Below are 26,026 nucleotides of genomic sequence, written 5' to 3'. Positions count from 1 at the left end.
GTCCAGGTGAGTTTCGATGCATGTGATATGGCACATGATAGGTGGGGTTTTGTTGGTTTTGCTTAGGATTTATGAGTTAAATCTTTGCATTTTTGTTGGGTTTTGGGGTAGATTCGTTTATTTTCTTCTAGATTAAATTCTAAATAGTTAAGTCTCGTTTCTTTGTTTAGTTGCATGTTGGTGTGAGGTTGTGTCTAGCGCTTAGTCTCTAGAATTTTCATTCTAATTTCTTTGTTGCTTGTTTGTGTGTGCATGTTGCTTTTGTGCATTGCATGTTAGATTTTAGCTCTTAGTCTCTAGAATTTTCATTCTAGTATCTTTGATGCTTGTTGTTGTGTGAGTTCATGCTCTTTTTACCGGACTAGATGGGGAATTAAAGACATCCATCTATTGCACGGTTCGCATGAGCAAAATCATAAGAACTCAAGTAGTCTCTAGATATTTCTCTAGATTCTTTGAAGTGCATGTTGCATGTTAGTGTTGTTGTGTGCTTAGCTTAGTCTCTAGATTTCATTATAGTTTCTGAAGTTGCATGTAGCATAGTTGCATTTTACTTGATTTTCTTGCTTAAATTTCTTGTTTAATTGCACTTGCTAAGAAGTTAGTCTCGGTACTAGACCGTGTGCGAGGTGAAATGCCCGTACACAGGATTCTAGTGCCGGAGAGCTTGAATTTGGTAAGGATACTTGTAAATTTATGAGCTTAAAAACTATAAAAACTCAAGGTATCAAAATTGTTATAAGTCTTAATGCGTTTAGTCCGCGAGAAATTCCGGCTAGCGTAGTAAGACTCAGTATGGCTGTCCTCATATTCTGTACCACATGCAGCCGCGATATGCAACCCATGTTCGTGTGTTTGTAGGGTTGGTTACGAAGAGCTTGGAGGTTACTGGGCTCGCTACCCTGGCCGATGTTGTCTACACGACGGTGTAGCTTGAGTGATGTTCTGGTTGCGTGCCTTTGTGGCTGCAGCACGGGTGTTCACAAGAGTATTGAGGAGAGGAAGCATACCGGGCCCATAACTAAAACTTGTTTAAAAGATTAATTTAATTTTCTCTTTTATTCAAGTTAATTGTTGTTGTAGTTGTTGTTTGCTTGCTTGCTTATTTAATTGCTTAATTGCTTTTATTGCTTGCTTGCTTGATTGTTGATTGCTTGCTAGATTAGTTTGCTTAGCTCACTATCTTCCGCATTGTTGTCTCTGATTGTGTGTGTTGTTGCTTAGGCTTGCATGTTGATAGCTTCGTCTTGCATGTTGATAGCTTAGCATTGCATGTTGTTAGCTTAGGCTCTCATATTTTCTTTGCTTGCATGTTGTGTGTTGGTTGCTGGGGTTGGGGTTGGGTTTGGTTTCTTGTTAGGTTTCCAAACTCACTGAGTGTTAGCACTCAAGACTCCATATTTGTGTTGCAGGTAACCTTAGTGGGGAAAATCCTTAGGGGGAGCGCAGGACGTTAGGCCAGCCGATGTAGAATTGCATTGCCTTTGCAAGTCGTTTTTGTAAAAATTTAATTTGTCGTATTTTGGCCTTATGCCTGGCGCCATCTTCGTATTAATGTTTTATGAACTTATTTTATGAAGTAAATAAAGTTAAAAGTCATTCGAATGGTGTCCTTAAGATCGGACCAAACACATTCCTTTTCTTTAATGAATTCAACTCCACGTCAATGGCTTATTTCCATTTTAACCAATCTTTTCCTTGAGTGCACTCTAATATAAACGTGGGTTCATGATCCTCATTTATTTCAAGTGCTACCTTGTATGCAAATATTTCATCAATGTCGACATCTTTACGGTTCCATTGAATTCCAGACATGATATAATTTATTGAGATCTCATTATTATCAATACCTTCAGGACCTTGAGGTTCAGCGTCCCAAACCTCATTTATTGGTTCCTTAGGGTCTGCCGCGGCCATGTCTATAATTTCTTTAACCTCGGTTTGATTTGCATCTTTCTCTGATTTTCGAGGATTCTTATCTTTGGAACCTATTGGTCCACGTTTCAAACATGCCTTAGGATCTGTAGCAACTTGATTGTTCCTTTTGAACATCAATACGTACTGGTGCATTACAAGCTGGTATGTACGATTTCATAACTCTCTTTGGGTCAGCAAAGGAATCTGGCAATTGATTAGCTAGCTTTTGTAAATGTATAATCTTTTGGACCTCTGCCTCAATGCTAGAGTCCGAGGATCTTGCCAATTTAAGGATGTTTGATTTCATGATATTTCTTTGACCAGCTTGTTTGTCTCTCCACCCAATGTAGAAAATTCGGATTCAGCGAACTGACAATCCGCGTATCTAGCCTTAAATAAATCACCCGTAGTTGGCTCTAGATACTTAATAATGGTGGGAGAATCATATCCAACCATTGAGGTCCCATCTTTGTTCTTTGTGGTGGTGCAATCGATACATAAACGGCACACCCGAATGTCTTTAGATGAGATATGTCTGGCTCATGACCCGTTAGTAATTGGGATGGTGAATATTTATGTTCACTAGATGGCCTGATGCGTATAAGCTCTGCTGCATGTAATACTGTGTGTCCCCAAGCCGACACAGGAAGCTTCGACCTCATGAGTAATGGTCGAGCAATCAATTGAATTCATTTAATGAAGGATTCAGCTAATCCATTATGTGTATGTACATGTGCCACATGATGTTCCACGCTTACCCCCATGGACATACAATAATCATTAAACGCTTGGGATGTAAATTCACCATCATTATCTAGACGTATAGTCTTAAGTGGAAAATCTGGAAAATGGGCTCGCAGACGTGTGATCTGGGCCAGCAATCTAGCAAATGCTAGGTTTCTTGTGGATAATAGAAAAACATGCGACCATTTGGTCGATGCATCAATAAGGACTATAAAATATCTAAACGCCTCACAAGGTGGGTGTATTGGTCCACATATATCTCCTTGTATCCTTTCCAGAAAATTTAAAGTCTCCTTAGTGACTTTTACTGGTGATGGCCTTATAATGAGTTTCCCTTGTGCACCTGCTACACACGTAAGATTTTTAGGGATAACTCGTCTCTCTTTAATAGTGTGCCCATTTGAATTCAATATTAGCTTACGCATCATGTTTGAACCGGGATGGCCAAGCCGGTCATGCCATAAAGTGAATTGTTCATTGAACATCTTGTTCATTGCCATATTAGCCTCTATCATATTAATTTTAGCATGGTAAAGACCAGTAGATAATGCGGGTATAGTCGCTAGGACTTTCTTATGGCCTTGGGTGATTTCAGTAATATATAGGAACTCTTGGTTTCCTTCATCCTTTGTTTCAACATGGAAACCATTCAAACGAATGTCCTTAAAACTCAATAAGCTCCTCTTTGAACTGGGTGAATATAAAGCATCACTTATTTCAAGATGTGTGTCATTAAGTAAAAGTATATGAGCATGGCCGTAGCCTTCAATTAGACTTGCTATACCCGCTATTGTGCTAATATTGGCATTTTTCAAAATGAGATTAATAAAATATCTCTTGTCCTTCAAAATTGTATGACTTGATCCACTATCCACCAAGTATGTTCTTGTCCTCAGCTATTTCTAATATGGACAAGAATTTATGTTTTAAACATAAAGTAATAAAACAAACAATTTCATATTAAAAAAAAAATAATTGAATTTAAACCAAAATTATAATTCAATAAAATTCAAAGCCATAAAACATAGAGAATTAAAATAAATCAAAATAACCAATGTTAAATGTAATTATCCTCTCTTAGGTAATCAGAAGACTCATAATCCAATAAATCATCTTTCTCATGGTCGAAATCTCCCTCACCATCGAGATGAACCAGATTAGCTTCTGGATTCTTTTTCAAACTCTCTTGATAGAGATCAATAAGATGCTTAGGTGTCCTGCACGTCTTAGCCCAATGATTCCCATACCACATCGGTGGCAAACCGATTTAGTCTTGTGTTGCAGTTTGAAAATTTTGCGGCCTCTACTTCGACCACGACCAAAGTCGGATCGGTTCCCACGGCCATAACCATCATAGTGGTTTCCTTGGTAATTTCCACGACCACCACGGCCACGGCCGTGATACTTGCCTCTCTGAACGTAGTTAAACTCTTTAGTCTCTTTAGGCTCTTTAGGCTCCTTTTGGTTTACTTTAGTTTTGTGAGCTTCTGGTAATGGGGCTGAACCAGGAGGTCTCATTGCATTGTTCATCAATAATAGCTCATTTTTTTTGCTCAGCAAGTAGCAAACAAGATATGAGACTTGCATATGTCTTAAAGCCCTTTTCACGATACTGTTGCTGAAGCAGTGTGTTATTGGTGCGAAAGGTTAAGAATGTTTTCTCTAGCAAGTCTTCCTCAGTAACCGCCTTACCACATAGTTTCAAGATCGAGACTATCTTAAATAGCTCTAAATTATACTCATCCACGGATTTAAAATCCTGGATCATTAGATTTTTCCAATCGAATTGAGCCTTTGGTAGGAGCACCGTCTTTTGGTGTCCATATCTGTTTTTCAACTCTGTCCAAAGGTCAAGAGGATTCTCAATGGTAAGGTACTGGTTCTTGAGACTCTCAGCAAGGTGGTGGCGTATTAGCAAGATCGCCTTATACCTACTCTTTTCAGTGCAATCATTATCATCCTCACTGCATTCGCATAGGTCTTTTGATTTCAGATTAATCTTAGTGTCCAATGCCCATTGTAAATAGTTGTCTCCAGAGACATTAAGGGCAGCATATTGGAGATTGTTGATCTTTGCCATCTACACAATACAAAACATGCATCTGATCATTATCATGCGGTATTTAAGACCGAACCATGCAATTAAATTTCTTCTAGGCCATGCGGTTTTTAAGACCGAACCATGCCACAAATTTAGACTAGGCCATGCGGTATTGAAGACCGAACCATGCCACAAATTTAGACTAGGCCATACGGTATTAAGACCGAAACATGCCATGCCTTTATACATAATTTTGTGGTTTAAATATATGCATGAAAACAATCCTAGATAAATTTATGATCTAGTATGAACAAGAGAAACATGCAAGCAATTTTCTATTTTAGGGGTTTTTCCTTTTATTAAGTTTTGCTTTTCTCTAGATAAGATTTCTTTTTTCTAGTTAGGATTAAGACAAAAGTTTTAGGAAAACTAATTTCTCTAGGTTTCCGATTTTCTTTAGGATTTTAACTATAGGGTTTCATGCAAGACATAGAACTATTTCGATTCTAAGTTTATGATCTTAGTATTCCAAGCAAGACATATCACAATCAATCAACAACAATTAATCTATCCTAAACAATTCTTAAACCTCAAACAATCAGATTTCAAAGTTTTAGACTTTAGGGTTTAATTTAAGGTTTGGTTATGTTGATTGTGTAATTGCAGGTTTTTAGGGTTCTAAGACCATCTCCAATGGTTTTCTCTATTTTTTTCTCTATAATAGAGAAACTCTATAATAGAGGTGAGTTTTACTCCAATGGTCCTCTATTCTCACCTCTAAAATAGATATTGCTATTTTTTTTTTCTATTTATAGAGGAACCTTTGTAAAAAAAAATAGGGTTCCCCTATAAATAGAGGAAAAAATAGCAATTTCTATTTTAGAGGTGAGAATAGAGGACTATTGGAGTAAAACTCACTTATAAGAGTTCCTCTATTATAGAGGCAAAAATAGAGGACTATTGGAGATGTCCTAATAGATTAAGATCAGGTTCGATATATATATATATATGTATGATGGGTTTGAGTTATTTACCTTAACACCGTTTGGGGGTTGACTGGAATTGATCCGGGAGCTAAAGACCTCAGATGTAACTTGAGTTTGATCACGAACTAGCAACGAACCTCGGACTGGTCACGAACAAGCAACGATCACGACATGAGCTGACCACGAACACGGATTGATCTCGAACTAGAACCGATCGCCGAGCTTGAACAATCACGAACTTGATCCGGTTGAGAGCTTGGAAGAACAAAGGATGGTGTGCGGCGGTTTAGGGTTTTAGGAATTTTCTCAGTTGGAGTTTAGGGAAAATTCGTGATGATAACGTGTTGTGAAAGTAGAGAAACTTGAAGTTGTATTCTCTTATTTTTATTAATCATTCAATCGAAATAATACATATATATAGGAGTCGATAACCCTTAGTACAAAACCGACTAGAAATATGAAATAGACAAGACCACGGGTCTTATGGGCTTGGACGTGTATGTACCGGTTATGGAGATCCGTCCTCAATGCTTTACAACACTAATAAGATTAAACTTGAAAATTATGCATGGTTTAAAAAGATAAGGATTTTTTTTCATTTTTTTAAACATCATAAGGATATTTGTTTAGAAAGAAAAAATTAGGATTACCTTATTTTTTCTTTACTTAATTTTTTTTATAAAAAATGACATGTCAGAAAATGATGGGCTAGGTAGGTGGCTTGTGATCATAATATAAAGGAACCGCCACCAACAGTAAAACCCTAAGAGTTCCTTTAGCGATTTGCAATCCTCGTGTGCCTACTCGAAATCAGTCCTATTATAATTCCTGGTAAATCCTGAACCATTGATCTTTCTAGTCTTTGATTTGATCCTGCACTATGTTCGTTAGTAATTTTATAAATTGATGTCTAAGAGTGTATTACGCTTCGATCGATTTCTCAAGGCAACTGTAAATCTCTGTTTTGGATTTGTTGCTCGAGATTCTAGGGCTTAATAAGCTCTTCTTCATGTTTTGGTAGTTTGATTGCAAAAGGAGTATTCAATGGGGAATCAAGTTGATAAAAAGTTTACTTGGGTGATTAAGAATTTTTCCACTTTGCAATCTGAGAAAATCTATTCAGACGAATTTGTGATCAGCGGCTGCAAGTGGTAAGAAAAACAAAAGTTTGTAATATCGTTTACGCTATCAATTAATGTGAGTCACATCCATTGTAGTTTAATGTTGGTTTTTGCTTGCAGGCGTCTTCTGGCCTATCCCGAGGGAAATAACAGCCCTAATAATTTTTCTCTGTATCTGGAAGTTGCTGATTATGAATCATTGCCTTCTGAGTGTAGAAGGAACGTATCTTTTACGTTTACTCTAGTAAACCAATTTCATGAGAATCTCTCACTAGTGAAAGGTGATTATTCTTCCGATAACTTTTTTCTCTTTTAGTCGTAGGACTTGTGTTGGGTAGTGCTTGTTTTGACTATGTATCTTTCGCAGTAACAAGAAACTGGCTAGACCAGAAGGCACCAAACTGGGGTTTTACATCTATGATTTGCCTTCATGACATAGATGGTGGATATCTTTTGAACGATGAACTCAAGATTGTTGTTGAGTTAGATGTTCTTGAAGTTATTGGCAAATTAGATGTACCAGAGGAATCTAAGGAGGCAACCAAACCTCTGAAAACGATGAAGCACAATAATGATGACGAGGACATCCCAGGAGATTTGGTGGATGTCAATGGGTTTCAAGTTCTTCCTTCACAGGTACGTAAGAATACTTGAGAAAGATTCAAACTTCGCTTGATATACACTTCACCATCAGCTGCTTTTTGTTGATTTGGAAGCGTAATATGTGGTGTTTTTCTTTTTGAAAAATTGTTTCTGTTTGAACTTTGAAATTTGATTAGGGTGAGGTTTGTGTCCTATTGGTTTTGGTTTTGATCACACCTTCTTTTTACTCAAAGGTGGGTTTAGCGAGGTGTATATTTGAAGAACACAAAGGACCTGAGGAACAATCCAAGGATGATCTGTCTGATGCAGAAGCTGCTCTGGTATACATGATGAAGAAGAAACTTGATGAAGTAAAAGAAAGTAAGTATAAATCTGTCCGGGTGTGTGAAAAGAGGCAACACCTGCATGACTTCGAGCAGAAGTCCAAAGACTTTAAAGCTCAGATGGATAAATACAACGCATCCAAGGCAGAGATTTTGGAGGCCCCAGGCCCAGCTTCTGATCGTTTTCTGTTCCTAAGGACGTGGAGTTTGGTTTTAGTGTTTTTTGGTGTTCTGGTCTCTCTTTGTTCTGTTTTAACTAATATATCCCAGTTAAGGGGTTCGACATTTTGTGAAAATTAACTTTAGGAATTTTTGTTTTGTTTTGTGGTTGATGAATGATGACTGCGTCTAAGTTTCTTTATTGCACTGTGTGTTTCTTGATGAAAAAGTAAATGACGTTGGATGTATGAACAGAGTATATAGTCTTTGCCAAAACGAGTAGCTTGACGTGTGACGCTATTAATATTCGAATGCTATTAATTATGACAGTTTTATATAAGTTACGATTATTAGCTCACGCTTAACTATTTGAGATTCATGCATCTTCTTCATTTATATATCATCAGTTACAGCAAGAAACTCCTCAAACACACAAAACTCCTTTTGCCAGCTCTGTCATTACAACTTCTCCGTATCACGAAAGACTTTGATCGTAACAATGTGGAATGGTGATGGAACCGTGGAGGTCAATGGCTTTCGAATTTTCTATTCAGAGGTGAGAAAAAAAAACATCTCCATTGTAACTCCAATCTTCTCTTCATATTATTAAGTAAGGTTTGTAGTTTTTACGTTAATCTCGTTCTCAGGTGGACTGTGTTAGGAGAATCTTTGAAAAACACCCAGAAACCGCAATGAACATTCGTCCGAAGAACCAAATGGTGAAGAATGCTTACATGAACAACCTCCTCGATCTCATCGACATAATTTGCTTAGCTCCTCAGGAGCTAACAGAGGAGGAGCTAAGAGATGCGGAGAACACGCTCTATGAACTGGTGGAGGTAGGTTTCGAGTTGGACTGGTTGAAAAAGAAGCTGGAGGAGCTTTGCGTGAAGAAGAAGAAAATGGAAGCACGTGGGGCTCGGATGAGAGAGCTGGATGGTATGATCGTGGAACAGAGGCGTGTGTTGTGGGCTCTTGAAACGGAACGGAAGAATGAAGAGAACGAAGCTAGATCCGACAGTGCTCGACTTGGTTTCGAGGATGTTGTTTGAATTAGAAAGTCACCAGTCATGAAAGCCTAATAACGGTCTTACGTACGTACTTAAGGATATGTGGCGTCATCTAATTACAGGGATGATTGAATAAAAGACCACATCTTTGTTACCTTGATTTCAAAAGTTTTCTTGTTATGTTCTTCTCCGATAATATTGTTAACGCTTTATGTCTTCATCTCTTCTAATTTATAAATTGTTTGTGAGTTTGTGACACATAAAATACGTACATTGTATTGTGAGTTGTCTCCCAAGAGAAACATAGTTCGATTGTTAGGCCCAGTGGAAAAATACGAATTAGTGAGGCCCAATTATAGAAGCCCAGTGGCAAAACTGGTTAGTATAATGTTCTTTTTGGCTTCTTATAGTGATTACTGATTTAATTAGCAAAAAATGTGATTTCGTTTTTGGCGTTAGGGTTATTTCCTTTTTTCTTTTTTTTATATCGGTCGTCTCTGTTTATAAATACACCGACTCTGTCTCAGGTAGAAAAATCATAATCAGTTCACAAACGCTCTTCACTTATTCAGAGAGCGAGAGAGAGGGTTCGATTATAATGGCGACAAGAGAGAGAGAGAGAGAGAGCAAACAGACATGAAGAAGTCAGAGGAGGTATTGTTTCGTGTTTCCTTCTTAAACCCTAAGGTGAATCGATTTTGATTTTCGTGGTGAATGTTTTTGCTTTCTGAAATCAAGAGTTTCGCTTTTGTTTGTGTAATGGGTTTGCTCTTAATTGATGGGTTTGTTTCTTTCTTTTGGGTGAAACAGGTCTTTGTTCGTGTTCCAACCAGGAAGAGCGAGACAGAGCGAGTGAGAGAGCGAGACAGAGAGAGAGCAAACGGACTGGAGAATTCAGAGTAGGTATCGTTTCGTGTTTCCTTCTAAAACCCTAAGATGAATCGGTTTTGATTTTCGTGGTGAATGTTTTTTGCTTTCTGAAAATCAAGAGTTTGTTTGTTTGTTTTCTTTCTTTTGAGTGAAGCAGGTGTTGTGTTCCAACCTGAAGGACAATGACTTAGGTGTCGACTGGTTCTCCCGCTACTTCCCGCAAACGCTGCGTTTGCGGGTGGTAGTGGTTGCTAGCGGTTGGTGCCAATCACACAAATCGCTTTCAATCGCTCCCAGCCGCTTCCAATCGCTCCCAACCGCTGAATTCCAAAAGCTGCTTCCCGCAAGCGTTTGCGGTTGCGGGCGTTTGCGTTTGGAATTTTTTTTTTTTTTTGAAAAAACTTGAAACAAATCAATGATAATGAAATATTTTATATATATATATATATCTTTTACCTAAATATTTTATTCATTAAGGATGGGAGAAAATGAACTACGGATACGATTGAGAATATTAAAAAATAAACAATTGGAAGAAAATAAGATTTCAATTAACAATAACCCGAAAACTTGATGTAAATTTAATGGTACATCGCACATAAGTTCAAAAAAATCTAAATAAATATAACATTTCATCAGAAATTTAAAAAAATAAGATTATTTGTGAAAAATATAAAAACAAATCACGAGTGACTCTTCTCAACTCTTGCTTGATCATAACTATTGATGCAAATACTGGCCCACAGAACTTATTGAGTGTGTGAGATTTAAGAAAGAAGATTTACGATCTAAAACATATGTTTAGTCATTTATCAAATTACTTGATTAAAGTTTTGGTAAAAAGTCAAATGCATAAAGTAATAAGTATTTCACTATGAAATTTATTTATTTTTAAATAATTATTTTAGTATTTTTAATGAATTTTAATTAGAAATCAAGTTTAATAAAGTTTTTGATATTTTAAAACATTTATATAATTATATATCACATTTATTTATGTTTCAACCGCTATTGCACCCGCTGGTCAACCAGTCGTAAACCTCCCGCAAACGCACCAATTTTAAACCGCTAAACCAGTCGTTCAAAACGCTTAATAACGCTTGAAACCGCAATCGCCCACTTCCGCAATCTCCCGCAACCGCAACCGCAACCGCAGCGTTTGAACCAGTCGAGCCCTTAGATTCAGAACAATTAAAGGGTCGCCGGCGTTCTTACAATATCAAACTGGTCGATTAAAAAGGTAATCAAAATTGTGTCTTTTGTCTTTCCCTTGTCCGCTTTTTATAAAAGTGACTCGATTTTTTGCTCTTTAATTGTTTTCTTTCTTTTGAGTAACGCAGGCGTTCTAACAGTAAGTAACAACATCATTCAAACTGATTGATTAAAAGGTATATATATATATATAGGTCTTTGTCTTCCCTTGTCCGCTTCCTCAAAATTTGCTTCTTTTTTTTTTCTGTATTTCCCTCTTAAAGCTAAGAGCTTTTTCTCAAATTTTTTCACAATCATATCAGAGAATGAGAGGACTCGTTGAAGCCCAAGGTCAAGTCTAATAAGAAGGGATCTTTCTTTCTATGATTCTCTTCTTCTTCTTAGTCCTGATCACTTCCCCTAAAGATCTTCTTGGAGGTTTGTTTGGATTTTGATTCATCTCTTCTCTTTTATTTGTTTTAGTAGATTCATCTTCTAGTCAATGCAATTGTTAACTTATAAATCATAATGCAATTTCAGATACTCGAAGAAGAGCTCGGCCTGTGAAGAGAGCTAAATGGATGGGGTCAAGAATCAGGTACATTGTTCTATTTGTTTCTTCTTTTTATTTGTTTTATCAATAGTGTAACAAGAATCTCAGGTTTATGTTTCGTTTTGCAGGTTTGCTTGAAAAGCTTGAAGCTAAGTATACGGTATGAAAAGAAACAATTTCCAGTAATATAATCTCAGATTTTTTTTCAATAAGGTTGTTATAATTCAGACTTAGAAGAATATATTAAGGAAGCTTCCTCTAATTCTCTGTTTTTGTGCAGATCGGAGATATGCTATGGGTTTTAAGAATGAAGAAGATTCAGTCAGAACCAAAAAGGTAACAACGTCAAACTGATTCTTCTTTTTTAAATGGAGTCAAGAAGCAGGTATATTGTGTTTTATTTGTTTATGTTTTTTTAATCAACAGTGTAACAAGAATCGCAGGTTTATGTTTCGTTTTGCAGGTTTGCATAAATTGGATGTGTTTGAAAAATGCTTGAAGCTAAGTTTAAGGTATGAAAAAACACAACCTCCAGTAAATTATTTTTCGGAGCTCTTCACAATAACGTTTTTGAGTTATGTTTTGTTAGGCTGAGTAAAAGGTATGAAAAGAACAATTTCCAGTAACAATTTCACACTTCATAGTGCAGTGCCAAATCTAGAACTGATTCTAGTGATTGATGAGCTTTTTCTTAATACCATTGATGGTTTTGGTTGCAGGTCTGAGTGATGAGTTAAGATATGCGTAATAAAGAATCATTGTATTGTTGGGACTTCATTGATGTGAGATTCCAAACATAGCTGTTACCTCTACCAATCTGATTCACGAGTATCAAGCCATGTGTAAGTAAAATTCCTTTGATATATGATCACTGTCTCTCGTCTTCTAATTAACTCTCAGAATCTTTGATGAATTTAGATATGGTGCAAGACAATGTCCTTTTGAAAGTGAGGATGGGATGACCTTGTTGTTTCCATGGCGTATTTCTCTTTAACTCTCTCATCTTATTATTAATTTGACTGATTGTTGGTTTTTTTTTTTTTTAATTTCATGTGTTGATTGATTGTCTCATTGACTGCAGGGGAAACTAGTGAACATATCACAGCTAGCTACTAGCTCGACGGCTCTACCAATCTGAAGAATTATGGATGATGCCTGCACTGGAATAAATCCTCTTCTTTCACCATCTGTGTGAGTAAAATTCTCGGTTAGTTTATTTTGTTATTATTAAGAGAATTTGATATACGATCACTCACTTGTCTTCTAATCAACACTTACCATCTTTGATGAATTTTGATATGGTGCTACATAGTGTCCTTTTGCAAGTGAGGATGGGAGGACCTTGTTGTTTCCATGGCGTATTTATCGTCGTATTTCTCAGTCGCCGGCGTTCTAACAGTAACTCAGTTAGTATAACAACATTTAAACTGATTAAAAGGTATATATATAGGCATTTGTCTTCCCTTGTCCGCTTCCTCAAAATTTGCTTTTGTGTATTTCCCCTCTTAAAGCTAAGAGCTTTTTCTCAAAGTTTTACACAATCATATCAGAGCACGAGACTCGTTGAAGCCCAAGGTCAAGTCTAATAAGAAGGGATCTTTCTATGATTCTCTTCTTCTTCTTAGTCCTGATAAATTCCCCTAAAGAGCTTCTTGGAGGTTTGTTTGGATTTTGATCCATCTCTTCTCTTTTATTTGTTTTAGTAGATTCATCTTCTAGTCAATGCAATTGTTAACTTATAAAATCATAATGCAATTTCAGGTACATTGTGTTTTTATTTGTTTCTGGCTTTTTTTTTTTTTTTTAATATTTAACAGTGTAACAAGAATCTCAGGTTTATGTTTCGTTTTGCAGGTTTGCTTGAAAAGCTTAAAATTAAGTATAAGGTAGAAATCGTAATGCGATTTCAGATACTCGAAGAGCGGCCTGTGAAGAGAGCTAAATGATTCGTTTTGCATAAATTGAATGTGTTTGAAAAGCTTGAAGCTAAGTATAAGGTATATATAGGTCTGTCTCTTTCCTTGTCTGATTCCTCAAATTTGCTTTTTATCTAGGTTGTTCTTTTAGTTCAGACTTCAAAAAAAATCAATAGTTAACGAAGCTTCTTCTAATGCTCTATTTTTGTGCAGATTGGAGATATGCTATATGGGTTTGAAGAATGATGAAGATTCAGAACCAAAAAGGTAACAATATCAAACTGATTCTTTTAGTTGTAGGTGTCTTTGACTCAATACGTCTTCCTTTCTCGTCCACTTTAATTTGCCAATCTTTTAAGTTAGCGTAATCGCAGGTTATATCTATTTGTTAATTTGTAAACTATAATGCAATTTCAGATACTCGAAGAGAACGATCTGTTAAGAGAGCTAAATGGAGTCAAGAAGCAGGTACATTGTGTTTTATTTGTTTCTTGTTCTTTTTTATCAACAGTTTAACGAGAATCTCAGGTTTATGTTTTATTTTGCAGGGTTTCATAAATTGGATGTGTTTGAAAAGCTTGAAGCTAAGTATAAGGTATGAAAAACAAAACATTTTGCAGTAAAATTGTCTTTTGAGCTGAACACAGACACACTAACGTTTTTGAGTTATGTTTGGTTAGGCTGAAGGGAAAGAAGAAGGAGAAAATGATGAAGAAGTTGAAGAATTAGAGGGAGAAGAATCTGATTACGGAGATTATGATCAGGTTCCACTTATTGTCCAAATTAATGGTGGAATGCAACATTGTGATTCTTCTTCTCAAGTTGCTTTAAAACTTTCTTCTTCTTAAATGTTTGTTTTTGTAGAATCAAGACTTCGATGATGATGACGACGATTATAATCAGGCAGATGATGGTGAATGTAATCATCAATCTTTATTCTCTGTTTCCTTACAGTTATTGTTTCCATGAAACTTATAAACGATTCTAACTAACTTTTTGTTTTTTCTCTTGTTTCTTGCCAATAGTTGAAGATGTCTGTTAAGCTCCTTACACAAATTAAGCTCTTCACTCCATAGCTCCAGCTTTTGCCTGCACCACAAAGAAGTTCTCCACATCTGCCAGAACTCAAGGTAAATACCCTCCATCAGAGATTATCATCACATTAGAACATATTCATAGCTTGATGGATCTGTTTTATTAATGTACAAGGACTCGTTTTCTTACTGTTGCAGGAATTTCATCTTCAAACAAGAGACATCTTCAATAGCTTCAACGAAAGTGTCTTAAGTGGAGAATCCAAATGTGGGACTCCGTGATTACTTTGAGAATTATGAAAAGGCTGTTGAGAAAGCGTTGTTTCCACCTGGTATTTATATTTTAGAGGTAAGATTAATAATATGTTCGTTTCTTTCTTTTGGGTAAAAGGTGTGTTCATGTGTGCCGGTATGAAGTAGATTCATTGAATGATGATTCAGATTTTTTCAGGGATGAAGTAGATTCAGAACAAAAACGGTAGCCGGCTTTCTTACAGTAACAACATGAAACTGATGAAAAGGTAACATTGGTTCTTGTTCCCTTGTCCACTTCCATAAAAGTAAGTCGAGTTTGCTTTTTAATCATTTTGTTTGTTTCTTTTGGGTGAAACAGGTGTGTGTTGCAGCTTCGTGCAGATCTTTGAAGTATTTGTGACCGATCACAGTATTACCACAGGTACAGTATCACTGCTTATGTTCATCAAAGTCTTTAACTTCATTGTCTTTGGACATTTTCTATGCCTTAGTTGGTTGATTTGACATATCTAAAAAATGACACAGCTGAAGGGGTTGACCTTCTGATCATCCGGGAGCTATAAGTGTTTAGCCAAAAATATAATTTTGCTCTTGATCGTGTTTATAATTTTTCCATTTGTTTTGGTTATGAAAGAGTCGAAGATTGTGTCTTTCTTTGCTGAATTAGAAATGATGAAATACATCCATAATCCATGTGTTTTTTCCTGAAATTTCTTTGGGTGCAGGGATCAATGTTGTCACAGCAATGGCTTCAGAGTATCCTGAGGTTGAAGTGAGTCATCTGTTGATTGAAACCGCTGCGATGGATCTTGTTCAGCACCCATGACAGGTTTTCTTTTCGTAAAGCCAGTCCAATTTGGAACAATTTTTCCAGTTCCTCATGTATTGACTGCAATGATTCTTACAAAATGCATTTTAACTTTGTGATGTTCCAGTTCGATACAATTCTGACTGGTTCATTGTTGGTGATATTGTTTCAGATCTCGCGGCCGGAGGTTGTCTCAATTGCCAAAAATGTGCTTCAGCAAGCTGGATCTTTGGAAGGTTCTCTCTCTTGTTCATTTGCGAGAACTTTCTGTTTTCTGTCTAATTGAAAGATGGCGAGATTTTTTTTTTTTGAAGAAAGGGATTTAGAATTGTGGGTAGGGTTTATTTGGTTGTAATCAAAGGGGGTGTATCTTTGCCACTGATATGTTTAAGACATTGCGTCTGTGCTCTGTATCAGGAGTGGAATTTAGCTTCCGGGAGAAGCCCATTGGAAGCGCTGCTTTGGGAGTTCCCTTTCCGGATCGCTGCAAAAGAATGTGCTTCTTGTAGCCATTGGAAGGTCTGTCTTCTATCTTGTCCCAACTTTTATGTTAATTGCTCTAACTTTTTTTTGGGATTTACAGTTTCTCATATTTTGATGTTGGTACAATTTAAGGTACAAGTGGGATAAAAATGAAAAGCATCTGAGGCCTGAGAAGGGGTTACTTCAGCTTCGTGCATGTCTTGAAGTCTTTGCAAATCTGAGACCTGCTATAGTTCTGCCCTAGCCCACAGGTAACCATCCTCAGCCTAATCTCAGATATTTCTTGCTGAACTTTGTTTCTTGTATGAACTTCAGATTATTGTTTTTTATGTACAGTTAAGTGGATGCTTTCACCATAAAGAGAGAGGTAGCAGAAGGTGTTGATCTAATGGTTGTAGAAGAGCTTGCATGAGGTCAATTTAATTAGTTTATTAAAACTGATCGTAATTCTTTTTTTTCTCGTTCTGTAGTGGGACAATATCTTTAAGTAGGATGTCTCATGCTAACAGGTATTTACTTTAGGGAGCCAAGGGGCATAAAGACCAATGAGAATGGCAAAGAATTTGGTTTAATACTGAAAAGACCCACGAGGTGCTTGATTGAAAATCTCAGGTACAGATTTCCGAGGATAAATTGTTCAGTACTATGGACTAATATTTTTAAGCATTTCTTATGTTTCGCAGATTGATACGTTGCTCTTGTTGCCTTCAAGACTGCTCGGAAACGCATATAACTCTGATATCAAAGCTAATGTCTTGGAAGCAAGGTTGGTAATTACGTTTTCTTTTACTTGTTTTCCTCTCTCTTGTGGAACACATATAACACTAATATCAATGCGATTTTTTCTCTGCAGGCCACAATTTTACGGATGAAATGAGTAACAGCTCTATCCTCTGAATATCCTGATGTTGAGCTGTCACATATGTATGTTGACAATGCTACGATGCAGCTTCTTAGTGACCCCAAACAGGTAGGTGTATTTGCCAAACTAGTTAGTGTTGATGGCGCTTTGGGAATTATGTAAATACTTACAATGGGTTAATTGTTTCATATACGCAGTTTGACACCATTGTTACAAACAACGTTTTTGGTGATATATTATCCGATGAAGCTTCAATGATTACCGGAAGCATAGGAATGCTGCCCAGTCTCAGTGATTCGGTATAATATAAAACAATCTGATCTTTGAGTATGCAGAAGTACGATCTTGTCTGAACATACATAAACCCGCATGTTTAATTCAGGGACCTGGACTCTTTGAATCTTTACATGGTTCTGAACATACATAAACCCGCATGATTTTGAATTTCCAGGATAAGGCGAACCAATTGTCAACCATTCTGAGCGCTGCAGTGCTTTTGAAATACGGACTTGGAGAAGAAAAGGCAGCCAAGAGGATTGAAGATACAATGTACAGTCAAGAAGCAGGTACATTGTGTGTTTTTTTTTTTTTGTTTATGGCTTTTTATTTTATTTTATCAACAGTGTAACAAGAATCTCAGGTTTATGTTTCGTTTTGCGCAGGTTTGCATAAATTGGATGTGTTTGAAAAGCTTGAAGCTAAGTATAAGGTATATAAAGGTCTTTCTCTTCCCTTGTCCGCTTCCTCAACTTTGCTTTTTATTTAGATCGTTGTTTTGGTTCAGAAAAGCTTGAAGCTAAATCAATAGTTAACGAAGCTTCTTCTAATTCTCTATTTTTGTGCAGATCGGAGATACGCTATGGGTTTGAAGAATGAAGAAGATTCAGAACCAAAAAGGTAACAACATCAAACTGTTTCTTCTAGTTATAGGTGTCTTTGACTCAACACGTCTTCCTTCCGCGTCCACTTCAATTTGCCAATCTTTAAGTCAGCAAGTTGCTTTAAATTGCAGATTCTGTTTTATTTGTTAATTTATAAATCGTAACGCAATTTCAGATACAAGAGCAGGGCCTGTATAGAGAGCTAAATGGAGTCATGAAGCAGGTACGTTGTGTTTTATTTGTTTCTGTTTTTTTTTTTTGTCAATAGTGTAACAAGAATCTCAGGTTTATGTTTCGTTTTGCAGTTTTGCGTAAATTGTATGTGTTTGAAAGGCTTGAAGCTAAGTATAGATAGGTGTTTGTCTTCCCTTGTCCACTTCCTCAAAACTTTGCCTGCGGCTGCAGCGGTATACTATGAAGATATGCTTCAAGCTAGTGACAGAAACAACTTCTTAGATTTCGGGTTTGTCTGGGATGGGATGCTTTCTTTCAGGTATACATACACTTCACCTCCATTTCTAATTGTATTCAGAAACACTATAGTTTGGATTTATTTATAAAGCCGAGGTGTTTGTTCAGTTGACTGGTGGACTCGAGGAGGCTGCTTGCAGATCAAACTCAAATGCCAAGCTTGTTACCCAAAGAAGCAGCAGTTATGCTTTTTCAAAATAAAGTCGAGATTTTGATGGTTACTCTCAGTCAAATTACACTGACATTTATGATATCTACAGGGGAAGTCTTGCATGCTTACTGCTGAAGATGTATACCAACCTTCAGATATAGCTAAAGCAAGGTCTAAAAGAAGCTAAAAGGAGTAATCTAGATATTATGGATTCTGCAGGGAGGCTTTAGGTAATTTTTTCTTCTTTGAGAGTCATTGTTGTATCATAAATTCATTGCCGATTTGGTTATGAAATTGACTCTTTGTGACAGATAGATAAAGCCAATGATGGACGAATTAAAAGACGTGAAGAAATTAGTGTACCCCAGAGAAGTGTTACTAGTTGTTGATGCCATTACTGGACAAGAAGCTGCAGGTATGCTATTTGTATTCTACGTCAAGAAGATTCGAAACATCCTGAAAATGACTTTGTTTCAGAACTGCACCTGTATCTGTCATATACTAATATAAACTTATGTGTTTCCTACAGCTCTGGTGGCAACATTCAATATATAGGAATCACACAGGAGCCATTGTGGCAAAGCTAGATGGTGATTTAAGAGGTGGTGTTGCTTTGAGTGTCAAAAGGAGGTTTGTGTTCTTCTTCTTTGATTAATTATGTCATAGAAGTTTACTTAATTAACGTTTTACGTTAATAGTTTACTCTTAATTGGGTGTCAATAGGTATACGGAAAACCGATTAAACTGGTAGGACGTGGAGAGCGGATGGAGGATCTTGTACCCTTTTATCAAGATCGAATGGCTGGACAAATTCTAGGAAGGGGATATGTGATATCATTTGTAGAGAAGGCAACAGAAGTTGTAAGATGCGTCAAGAAGATGCTGAAGATATACAGAAGAAGATAATGAGTGCAAAGTACTGACTTCCAGTTATACGAGTTGTAATTCAGCTTCTCTCTCCTGTCTCCTCCACGGTTTGCCTTCCAATTCTGCTTCTTTTTTTTTTTCGTTTTGATCTCTGTTGGGTGGTTTTGTAAATTTTTTCTTTTGTTATTTTGTCTTCTTTGTGATATTCTCTGTTCAGAAGCGAGACGATAGCTATTGAGTTGGGTGAAATGGAAGACTGTTGCTGGCCATGGAAGATACACATAACACTAGGAGCCAAGTGAAGAGTTTGTCTGTTGACTGGTGGACTCGAGGAGGCTGCTTGCAGATCAAACTCAAAGGCTAAGGTTCGATTTTTTTTCACTGCTATTTTTTTTATACATGAATTATTAGCCTTGGTAGCTGGCTCGGAAACATTAAACTTGACTGAAGTGTGGCTTCTTATCTTGGCTATGTTGCAGATTGTACATGATGAGCTAGTGAAATTGATTGGTGGAGGAGAAGTATCACTTTGCTAACTCAGGTCCTACATTAATATTGTTACCTAAGGAAGCAGTAGGTATGCTTTTTCAAAATACAGTGGAGATGATTTGATGGCATTGTTTGTTACTCTCTGTCAAACTACAACTAACGTTTATGATATCTACAGGGAAAGTCTTGCATGCTTATTGCTGGAGATGTATACCTGCTGCCATCTATCAACTTGTCATTTTAGCTGAACAGGTATTGAAATTGTTACTTTTGAAGCATCATGTGCATTCGTAGAAATGGCTTATTAAAGTGTGGCATTACTTCAGAACGTCCTGTTGGCAGGGATCGATGTATATATGTCATCTCCATAAATTTAGAAGAGGTAATATCTATCCTCATTAGTGATTGGTGCTAAAGCAATCAGTATTATGTTTGCAGGAAATGAACGAGACTGATGGCTACGGACAGACTAAAATCGATCCTAAGGAGATTGTGGAGATTTTCAAGAAAAAAATTCATGGTAAGTCATATAATTAGGATATACTCTTTATTAAATGAACTACCACCACATGATTTTATTAGATCCAAAGGTGAGTTGCACCATCTTTTCTTGGGGGTTAGAAGCTCTTTGAGTAATCTGGTTGTCTAGGTGTGAATGTTTGTTGCTTTAGGTTAGTTTTCTGTTTTGGGAATGAAACCCGAGTCGGTTTAGCATCCAGCTCAGAGACAAGCCCATCTTTCTGACTTTCTCCAACGGGCGCTTTGCGTCTTAAAACCTTTTAAACGCAAAGGCCATGCACTAATCAAATCAGCTATATTACCACCTTGTACAAACAAGTGGTCTTTGGATATGAAGTAAGAATCAGATGATGCATTAAGATGTGTACTTTACATGCAACAACGATGCAGAGCTCATTTGAGTCACGAGAAACTGTCTTGTTATTACAGTGAGAAGAGTTAGTCTTAGAGTTAGTCTTGTAGTAAAACTGAAAACATTCCTTGTCCTGGTTCAATCTAACTTTGACTGTTTCAACCATTGACAAAATTTGAGAATTGGACATCTCATCTCTATTCAGGTTAGGTCAGTACTCAGTAGAGAGAGTGTTAGAATTAGAATCGAGAGAGAGAGGTGAATTCTTTCTACACTTCAAAACAAGTGGTTTGCTTTCTTTACAGCGAAATACAAGTGGTTTGATCAACAGACTCCCGCTGCTTGTTTTGAAGCAATGATTCCCCGCTTCGACCTTCTTAAAAAAGACAGTGGGTTTTCTAGTTAATGGAGAAGTCAAGATTATAATCACAGTAGCTATTTTAAAAGTTTTTGGCAAAGTAGCTGTTGTCTTAGTGGAATCTGAAGATGAGTCTGTAGAGAAATCCGGAGAGAAATCTGAAGAGGCAAGCAGTCCTCTGAAAAAGACTAAGCTAAATGATGGTGGTGCAGTTCCTAGTGATGTACTCAATGAGACTCAACTAGAGAAGGAAACCAGGATGAATGTCCATGGATTTCACGTCCTTCCGTCACAGGTAAGAAGAACACTTTTAATTCTTCTTCTTCTTTTTGTTGGTTTTGGGACAGAGATGGTTTTTGTCTTTCTTTGACTTGTCAGAAGTAGAACACTTTTAATTATAGAGAATTAAACTTAAAAGTCACCCACCACAAGTGCATACCCTTGTGTTTCTGGATATGTCTACATATGAGTTCTTACTTAATTCATCCTTTTCCATTTGTAGGTGAAAATTTGTAAGCCGTATTTTTTTTTATAAAATACCCAGACATTGCATTAGGATTCCATGCAAAGAACCAACATCTGAGAAACAGCATGCATGAATGTCCTACTCAGCCAGTCACCTCATGAGCTCTCCAGTGAAGATATGGTGGAAGCAGAAGCATACGTGAAAGATGCAGGCTTTAAGGTGGACTGGTTGGAGAAGAAGCTGGATTAAGTAAAGGAAGAGGAAGAGGAGACTGGTGACACTCGGATTCAAGAATTAGAGGAGTAATTGAAGGAATTTTAAGCAGAAGTGGTTAGACATGGAAGCTCTTCTGGAGAAAGGGAAGGCAAAAGTGTTGGCTGCACGAGCTCCTCTAACATTGGATGATTTTCATTTGAGTCTTTAGATTTCGTAATTAGAGTCCTCTTGTAACTTAGGAAGGTAAAGTGACCCATGTCGAGAAATCAAGTTTCCACTTTTTGTGAAGATGGGTAGGATATTGTAAATGTAAAGCATGCTTTTTAGTAATGAAAAAGCAATGCCTTTTAAATGGCTCATTTTCAAGTCTATGAAACAGATCGTCACTGGTACAGAGCTGGTTATGTGTGTGTAAACTGAGTCTATTTTTATGAGGTTTCAGGTTGGTTTAATGTTTTGGTTGATTTCAGGACACATCTCATCAGCTCAAGACTTTAAGCAGCTGTCGTTAAGCTTCACTGGTAGAACCATTGAAGTTGTTTGATTATTTCATTGCTAATAGATACATATTTCCATGTCAATACACGCTCTGTTTTTTAAGTCGCTTTCTTATGGTCGTCTCTGTCTCCAGTATAAAGCAGATAATGGGCCAGAAAAATGTAAATTGGGCCGAAGTCCTAAAGTGAAACCCATATAATGGGGAGGCGGGGGGGGTCTCTAAAGTCTAATTTACAAATTTGGATGTGTGGGTTGTTAGTGCCACTCTCGGGTAGGTTCTAGGGTTTCACGCCCACTACAAGTTTGAGGTAGTTTGATTGCGGAGGACTTCAATGGGGACTCTAGTCGATAACAAGTTCACATGGGTGATACCAAACTTCTCCTCTCTGCAATCTAAGGCCGTTTATTCTGATCAATTCGTTATGGGTGGCTGCACATGGTATGATGATTGAACTATATGTATCAACTTCTAATGCTTTTCGTTCAATTTGGACCTTTTTTTTTTTTTGCCTTTGTTTTGGTGACGGTTCGTATTCTTTTTGTTTTTTAACGCAGGCATCTTCTTGTCCATCCTGAGGGATTCAATAAGTCTTGTCATTTATCTCTGTTTTTGGAAGTGGCTGATAATAAATCACTGCCACCTGGATGGAGAATACGTGCACGTTATCTCCTAAGTGTTGTTAATCAACATTCTGAGAAAAGCTCCAAACGAAACGGTTATTATATTTCCCCACCCCCGTGATCATTACAACAAGTACTTTAGTTAGACGTTTCAGTTTCTGGCTCCTTGGGCTTGGAGTTGTATGTTTCTTAAGGGTGTTTAAGTTTGGGTGGTTTTTAGACTTTTAGTTTAGTTTTAAAGTTTGGTTCCAAGTTTTTTCGATATTGTTGTTTAGTCCACATGATTAAGTGAAGTGATTAGATTTTTTTGTTCTTCTCTGTTTTTTATGATTTTACAGAAGCAAGCAAGTGGTTTGATCAAAAGATTCCAGGATGGGGTTTGTCAGAAATGCTTCCCCTTCCCAATCTTCATGCCAAAGATGGCGGGTTCCTTGTGAACGATGAACTCAATATTGTTGCTGAAGTAGATGTTCTTGAAGTTATTGGGATACTAGATGTATCTCTTGAATTTAAAGAGTCAACACAACTTCTGAAAAAGGTTAAGGTAGATTATGATAGTCTGAAGTCTAATGACTTACTGCTCAACGAGACTCCACCAGTTAGTGAACTCATGGACATCAATGGTTTCCAACTTCTTCCTTCACAGGTAAAGAAACATTAGAAAGATGAATACTTTGTAAGGAGATAGATCATTATCTTCTCTTGATATGTATATATTTATACTCATCTTTTTATAAATTCACTGGCAGGTGGATTTTGTGAAGCGTATATTTGAAAAACATCCGGACATTGCAAAAGAGTTCCGACCAAAGAACCCACATCTGAGGAAAGCATGCATGACTTTCTTGCTCAGCCTAATCGAGACATTGTGCCAACCACCACAGAGGCTATCCAATGAAGATTTGGTGGAAGCAGACAATGCACTAACATACGTGAAAGTTTCGGGGTTTAAGGTGGATTGGTTGGAGAAAAAGCTAAAGGATGTAAAGGAAAAGAAGGTGGAAGAGCAAAATGGTGAGATTCGGATTCAAGAATTAGAGGGGGATTTGAAGGAGTTTAAGCAGAAGTGCTTAGACATAGAAGCTTTGCTGGAGAAAGAAAAGGCAAAGGTGATGGCTGCTAGAGTTTCTCTAACATTGGATGATGTTATCTAAGTATGACTTTGGCATGTTCTGGTGTTTGTTTGTTTGAGTCTATATATGTTTCCAAATTATAGTCCTCTTAAAACTTAGGATCTGAGATAAATGGTCAATATTAGTCTATTTCATCGAGCTGACTGAAACCTATTTATAGCTAGAGAGACCAGTGTCTTTGTGATTTTGTATTTAATTTGGTTTATGGTTAATATCAGAGAAACTCTTGGAGGGGAATGGCTAATACTGTACAAAGTTTAACCAGTTTGGCAGTTTCCATTATCATAACTCTTTAATTCTCTTCAACGAGAATGTGATGAGCTCATTTAAAAACCTTAATCGCCTGTGATTAACGTTCTCGTCACTTGTTATCAAGTGCAAAGAGCAGTAAATCTTAGTCATCCAAGGGGCATAAGAATTCTCCTCTTTGCTTTTTCTCTAAGTAACTCTTTTTGGTGGGGGGGACTCGCTATGTGTTTTTGTAAACCAAGCAGCACGAGCTTGTCTTCATTCAAGACTATGTAAATAGATTTCTTAGTGAAGTTACGTAAACACTCATTGTTTCTTGCAATCTAAGAATTATCATGAGGCGATAAATAGGCCCAACTCAGTCCACTGTGACGCTGAAGATAGCCCGAATTTGCACCTGGTGTGTGGCGCAATGTGCTTTCCAGTTCAAGACTTGTCTGTTTGGTTACTACTACGATACTTGGGCGCCACTTAGTAGGAATAGGGCTCCATGTCCTTCACATTCCTCCTATGGTTCGATTGCAAGAGTAGTCTTGAATGGGGGGGAAAGAAGCTAATAACAAGTCCACATTCTCATCTTTGGAATTCTCGAGTCTTTTCTGATATAATGATCGGTTCTTGCAAATGTTAAGAAAGCAACTTAGTCGTCCAAAACCAATATGAATGATTTAACACATCATAGGAGCTAATTAAGATTATTTTTTTTCAATTATCATTTGTCAGCATGTAAAAATGAGTCTCTTTGTTTAACTGTCAAGAAAAACATCAAACTCTTCAGCTCAGTTTAAGCTAGGGGTTGATTAATTATTACTTGTCCAATTGCTCGTAGACTTTATTGACGATGAGCCATGCACTCTGTTTCCGATTCAGAACATCGAATTTAGAATTACATAATGCTTTATTATTGACAACTAATCAGATTAAAGGATTCAATTTCTCATACTGAAGAAATATCCAAGTAAATTGATCGACAGTAGTTACTTATGATGAACTAACTACAATAGTGACTACGAATCAAATTTGAAACAATGTTCCTAACATATATATATATATATCTAAATTTTGGAAAACAGAGAGGATTTGGAGAGAATGATCAGATAGAGCTAATACGTAAGATGCCATCATATCGGCGATCAAACCAATAGGGAAACAAAGTTCAATCATCACTTCATTCTCTTTACCCTCTCATTATATATATAATCCGAATCAGAATTTATAAAACGAAGCTAATCATGTCAAAATCGAAGAAGAAGAAGATGAAAGATCAGATAGAGCTAATACGTTAGATGCCATCATATCGGCTATCAAACCAATAGGGAAACAAAGTTCAATCATCATATCTCTCTTCTTCTTCCACACACACACAAAAAAACTCATAAAAATCGATCCTTTTCAAAAAAATCTTTCAGAAAAACAGAGTATTCTAAGAAGAATATAATAAAGGAGCCAACTTTTTTTAATCGAAAAATTGTTAGAAGGGACACTGGAAAAAAAACAGAGACGGCGAGAATGTAAAGTTCTGAGCTGATGACAAGATTGACTTAGGATGAAATATATATATACACACACAATTACAGACGAAACGATATCATTAGGGTTCTTTAGGGTTTCCTCGTGGAAAAAGACGTAAATATCCCCATTTGTTTCTTTTGGTTTACCGATCTTTATAGGCCGACATATGAGCCCATTTAAAGTCCACATGTTGAATCCTTTTAGTACGGGCCGCCGATGTGCTAGTTAAAGATTTCCATATATATAGTACTTGGAGGATTCAATATCTCTTGGAAACTACTGCTAGCATTCAGAGGAGTCAGCTAAGGAATTTGAATAGTGTAAGGAGTGCGTTAAGGTCGTCACAAGTTCTAGACTAGGTTTATCT

At 36.9% G+C, this 26,026-nt stretch overlaps 3 protein-coding genes and 4 long non-coding RNA genes across 20 annotated transcripts; all 7 read left to right on the top strand.

Moving 5' to 3' along the window:
• Positions 6,716-8,157, top strand: LOC104715760 (MATH domain and coiled-coil domain-containing protein At3g58270-like). Its single transcript, XM_010433139.2, has 4 exons — positions 6,716-6,839; positions 6,930-7,090; positions 7,177-7,445; positions 7,646-8,157. The coding sequence occupies exons 1-4, from the start codon at positions 6,733-6,735 to the stop codon at positions 8,033-8,035; spliced, it is 927 nt and encodes a 308-aa protein (XP_010431441.1). The 5' UTR covers positions 6,716-6,732; the 3' UTR covers positions 8,036-8,157.
• LOC104712516 (MATH domain and coiled-coil domain-containing protein At2g42465-like) lies at positions 8,394-8,946 on the top strand. The gene is made up of 2 exons (XM_010429429.1): positions 8,394-8,450; positions 8,542-8,946. Exons 1-2 carry the CDS (start codon positions 8,394-8,396, stop codon positions 8,944-8,946), a joined length of 462 nt encoding a protein of 153 aa, XP_010427731.1.
• On the top strand, positions 9,379-14,198 carry LOC104712514. 5 transcript variants are annotated; one of them, XR_002033255.1, is made up of 8 exons: positions 9,379-9,558; positions 9,715-9,807; positions 9,929-9,965; positions 10,955-11,014; positions 11,115-11,162; positions 11,289-11,403; positions 13,373-13,515; positions 14,115-14,198. It is a non-coding gene; the product is annotated as an uncharacterized LOC104712514 (long non-coding RNA). The 5 variants fall into 5 exon arrangements; XR_002033254.1 differs by having other exon boundaries at positions 9,379-9,591; positions 9,715-9,803; positions 9,932-9,965; XR_002033252.1 differs by having other exon boundaries at positions 9,379-9,591; positions 9,715-9,803.
• LOC104712512 lies at positions 11,504-11,856 on the top strand. Its single transcript, XR_755520.1, has 3 exons — positions 11,504-11,563; positions 11,647-11,678; positions 11,799-11,856. It is a non-coding gene; the product is annotated as an uncharacterized LOC104712512 (long non-coding RNA).
• LOC109126194 lies at positions 11,880-12,348 on the top strand. Its single transcript, XR_002033256.1, has 3 exons — positions 11,880-11,903; positions 11,982-12,030; positions 12,238-12,348. It is a non-coding gene; the product is annotated as an uncharacterized LOC109126194 (long non-coding RNA).
• Positions 14,472-22,012, top strand: LOC104715759. 10 transcript variants are annotated; one of them, XR_002033247.1, is made up of 29 exons: positions 14,472-14,564; positions 14,667-14,817; positions 14,920-14,989; positions 15,082-15,144; positions 15,449-15,552; positions 15,704-15,767; positions 15,949-16,050; positions 16,147-16,265; positions 16,351-16,427; positions 16,524-16,605; positions 16,698-16,780; positions 16,868-16,984; positions 17,074-17,175; positions 17,328-17,442; positions 17,539-17,585; positions 17,722-17,773; positions 17,933-17,980; positions 18,063-18,075; positions 18,163-18,250; positions 18,337-18,609; positions 18,691-18,794; positions 18,909-19,009; positions 19,103-19,353; positions 19,464-19,611; positions 19,726-19,823; positions 19,914-19,987; positions 20,174-20,255; positions 20,912-21,259; positions 21,467-22,012. It is a non-coding gene; the product is annotated as an uncharacterized LOC104715759 (long non-coding RNA). The 10 variants fall into 10 exon arrangements; XR_002033245.1 differs by having other exon boundaries at positions 18,063-18,250; positions 18,337-18,409; positions 18,489-18,609; XR_002033249.1 differs by having other exon boundaries at positions 18,063-18,250; positions 18,695-18,794.
• On the top strand, positions 22,333-24,135 carry LOC104712511 (MATH domain and coiled-coil domain-containing protein At3g58210-like). The gene is made up of 4 exons (XM_010429428.2): positions 22,333-22,583; positions 22,700-22,860; positions 23,104-23,411; positions 23,515-24,135. The coding sequence occupies exons 1-4, from the start codon at positions 22,477-22,479 to the stop codon at positions 23,917-23,919; spliced, it is 981 nt and encodes a 326-aa protein (XP_010427730.1). The 5' UTR covers positions 22,333-22,476; the 3' UTR covers positions 23,920-24,135.

This window comes from Camelina sativa, chromosome 9 (genome assembly GCF_000633955.1).
Source record: "Camelina sativa cultivar DH55 chromosome 9, Cs, whole genome shotgun sequence".
Classification (NCBI taxonomy): domain Eukaryota; kingdom Viridiplantae; phylum Streptophyta; class Magnoliopsida; order Brassicales; family Brassicaceae; genus Camelina; species Camelina sativa.
The sequence above is the reverse complement of the archived record's forward strand: the minus strand, read 5'-3'. Positions and strand labels throughout refer to the sequence as shown.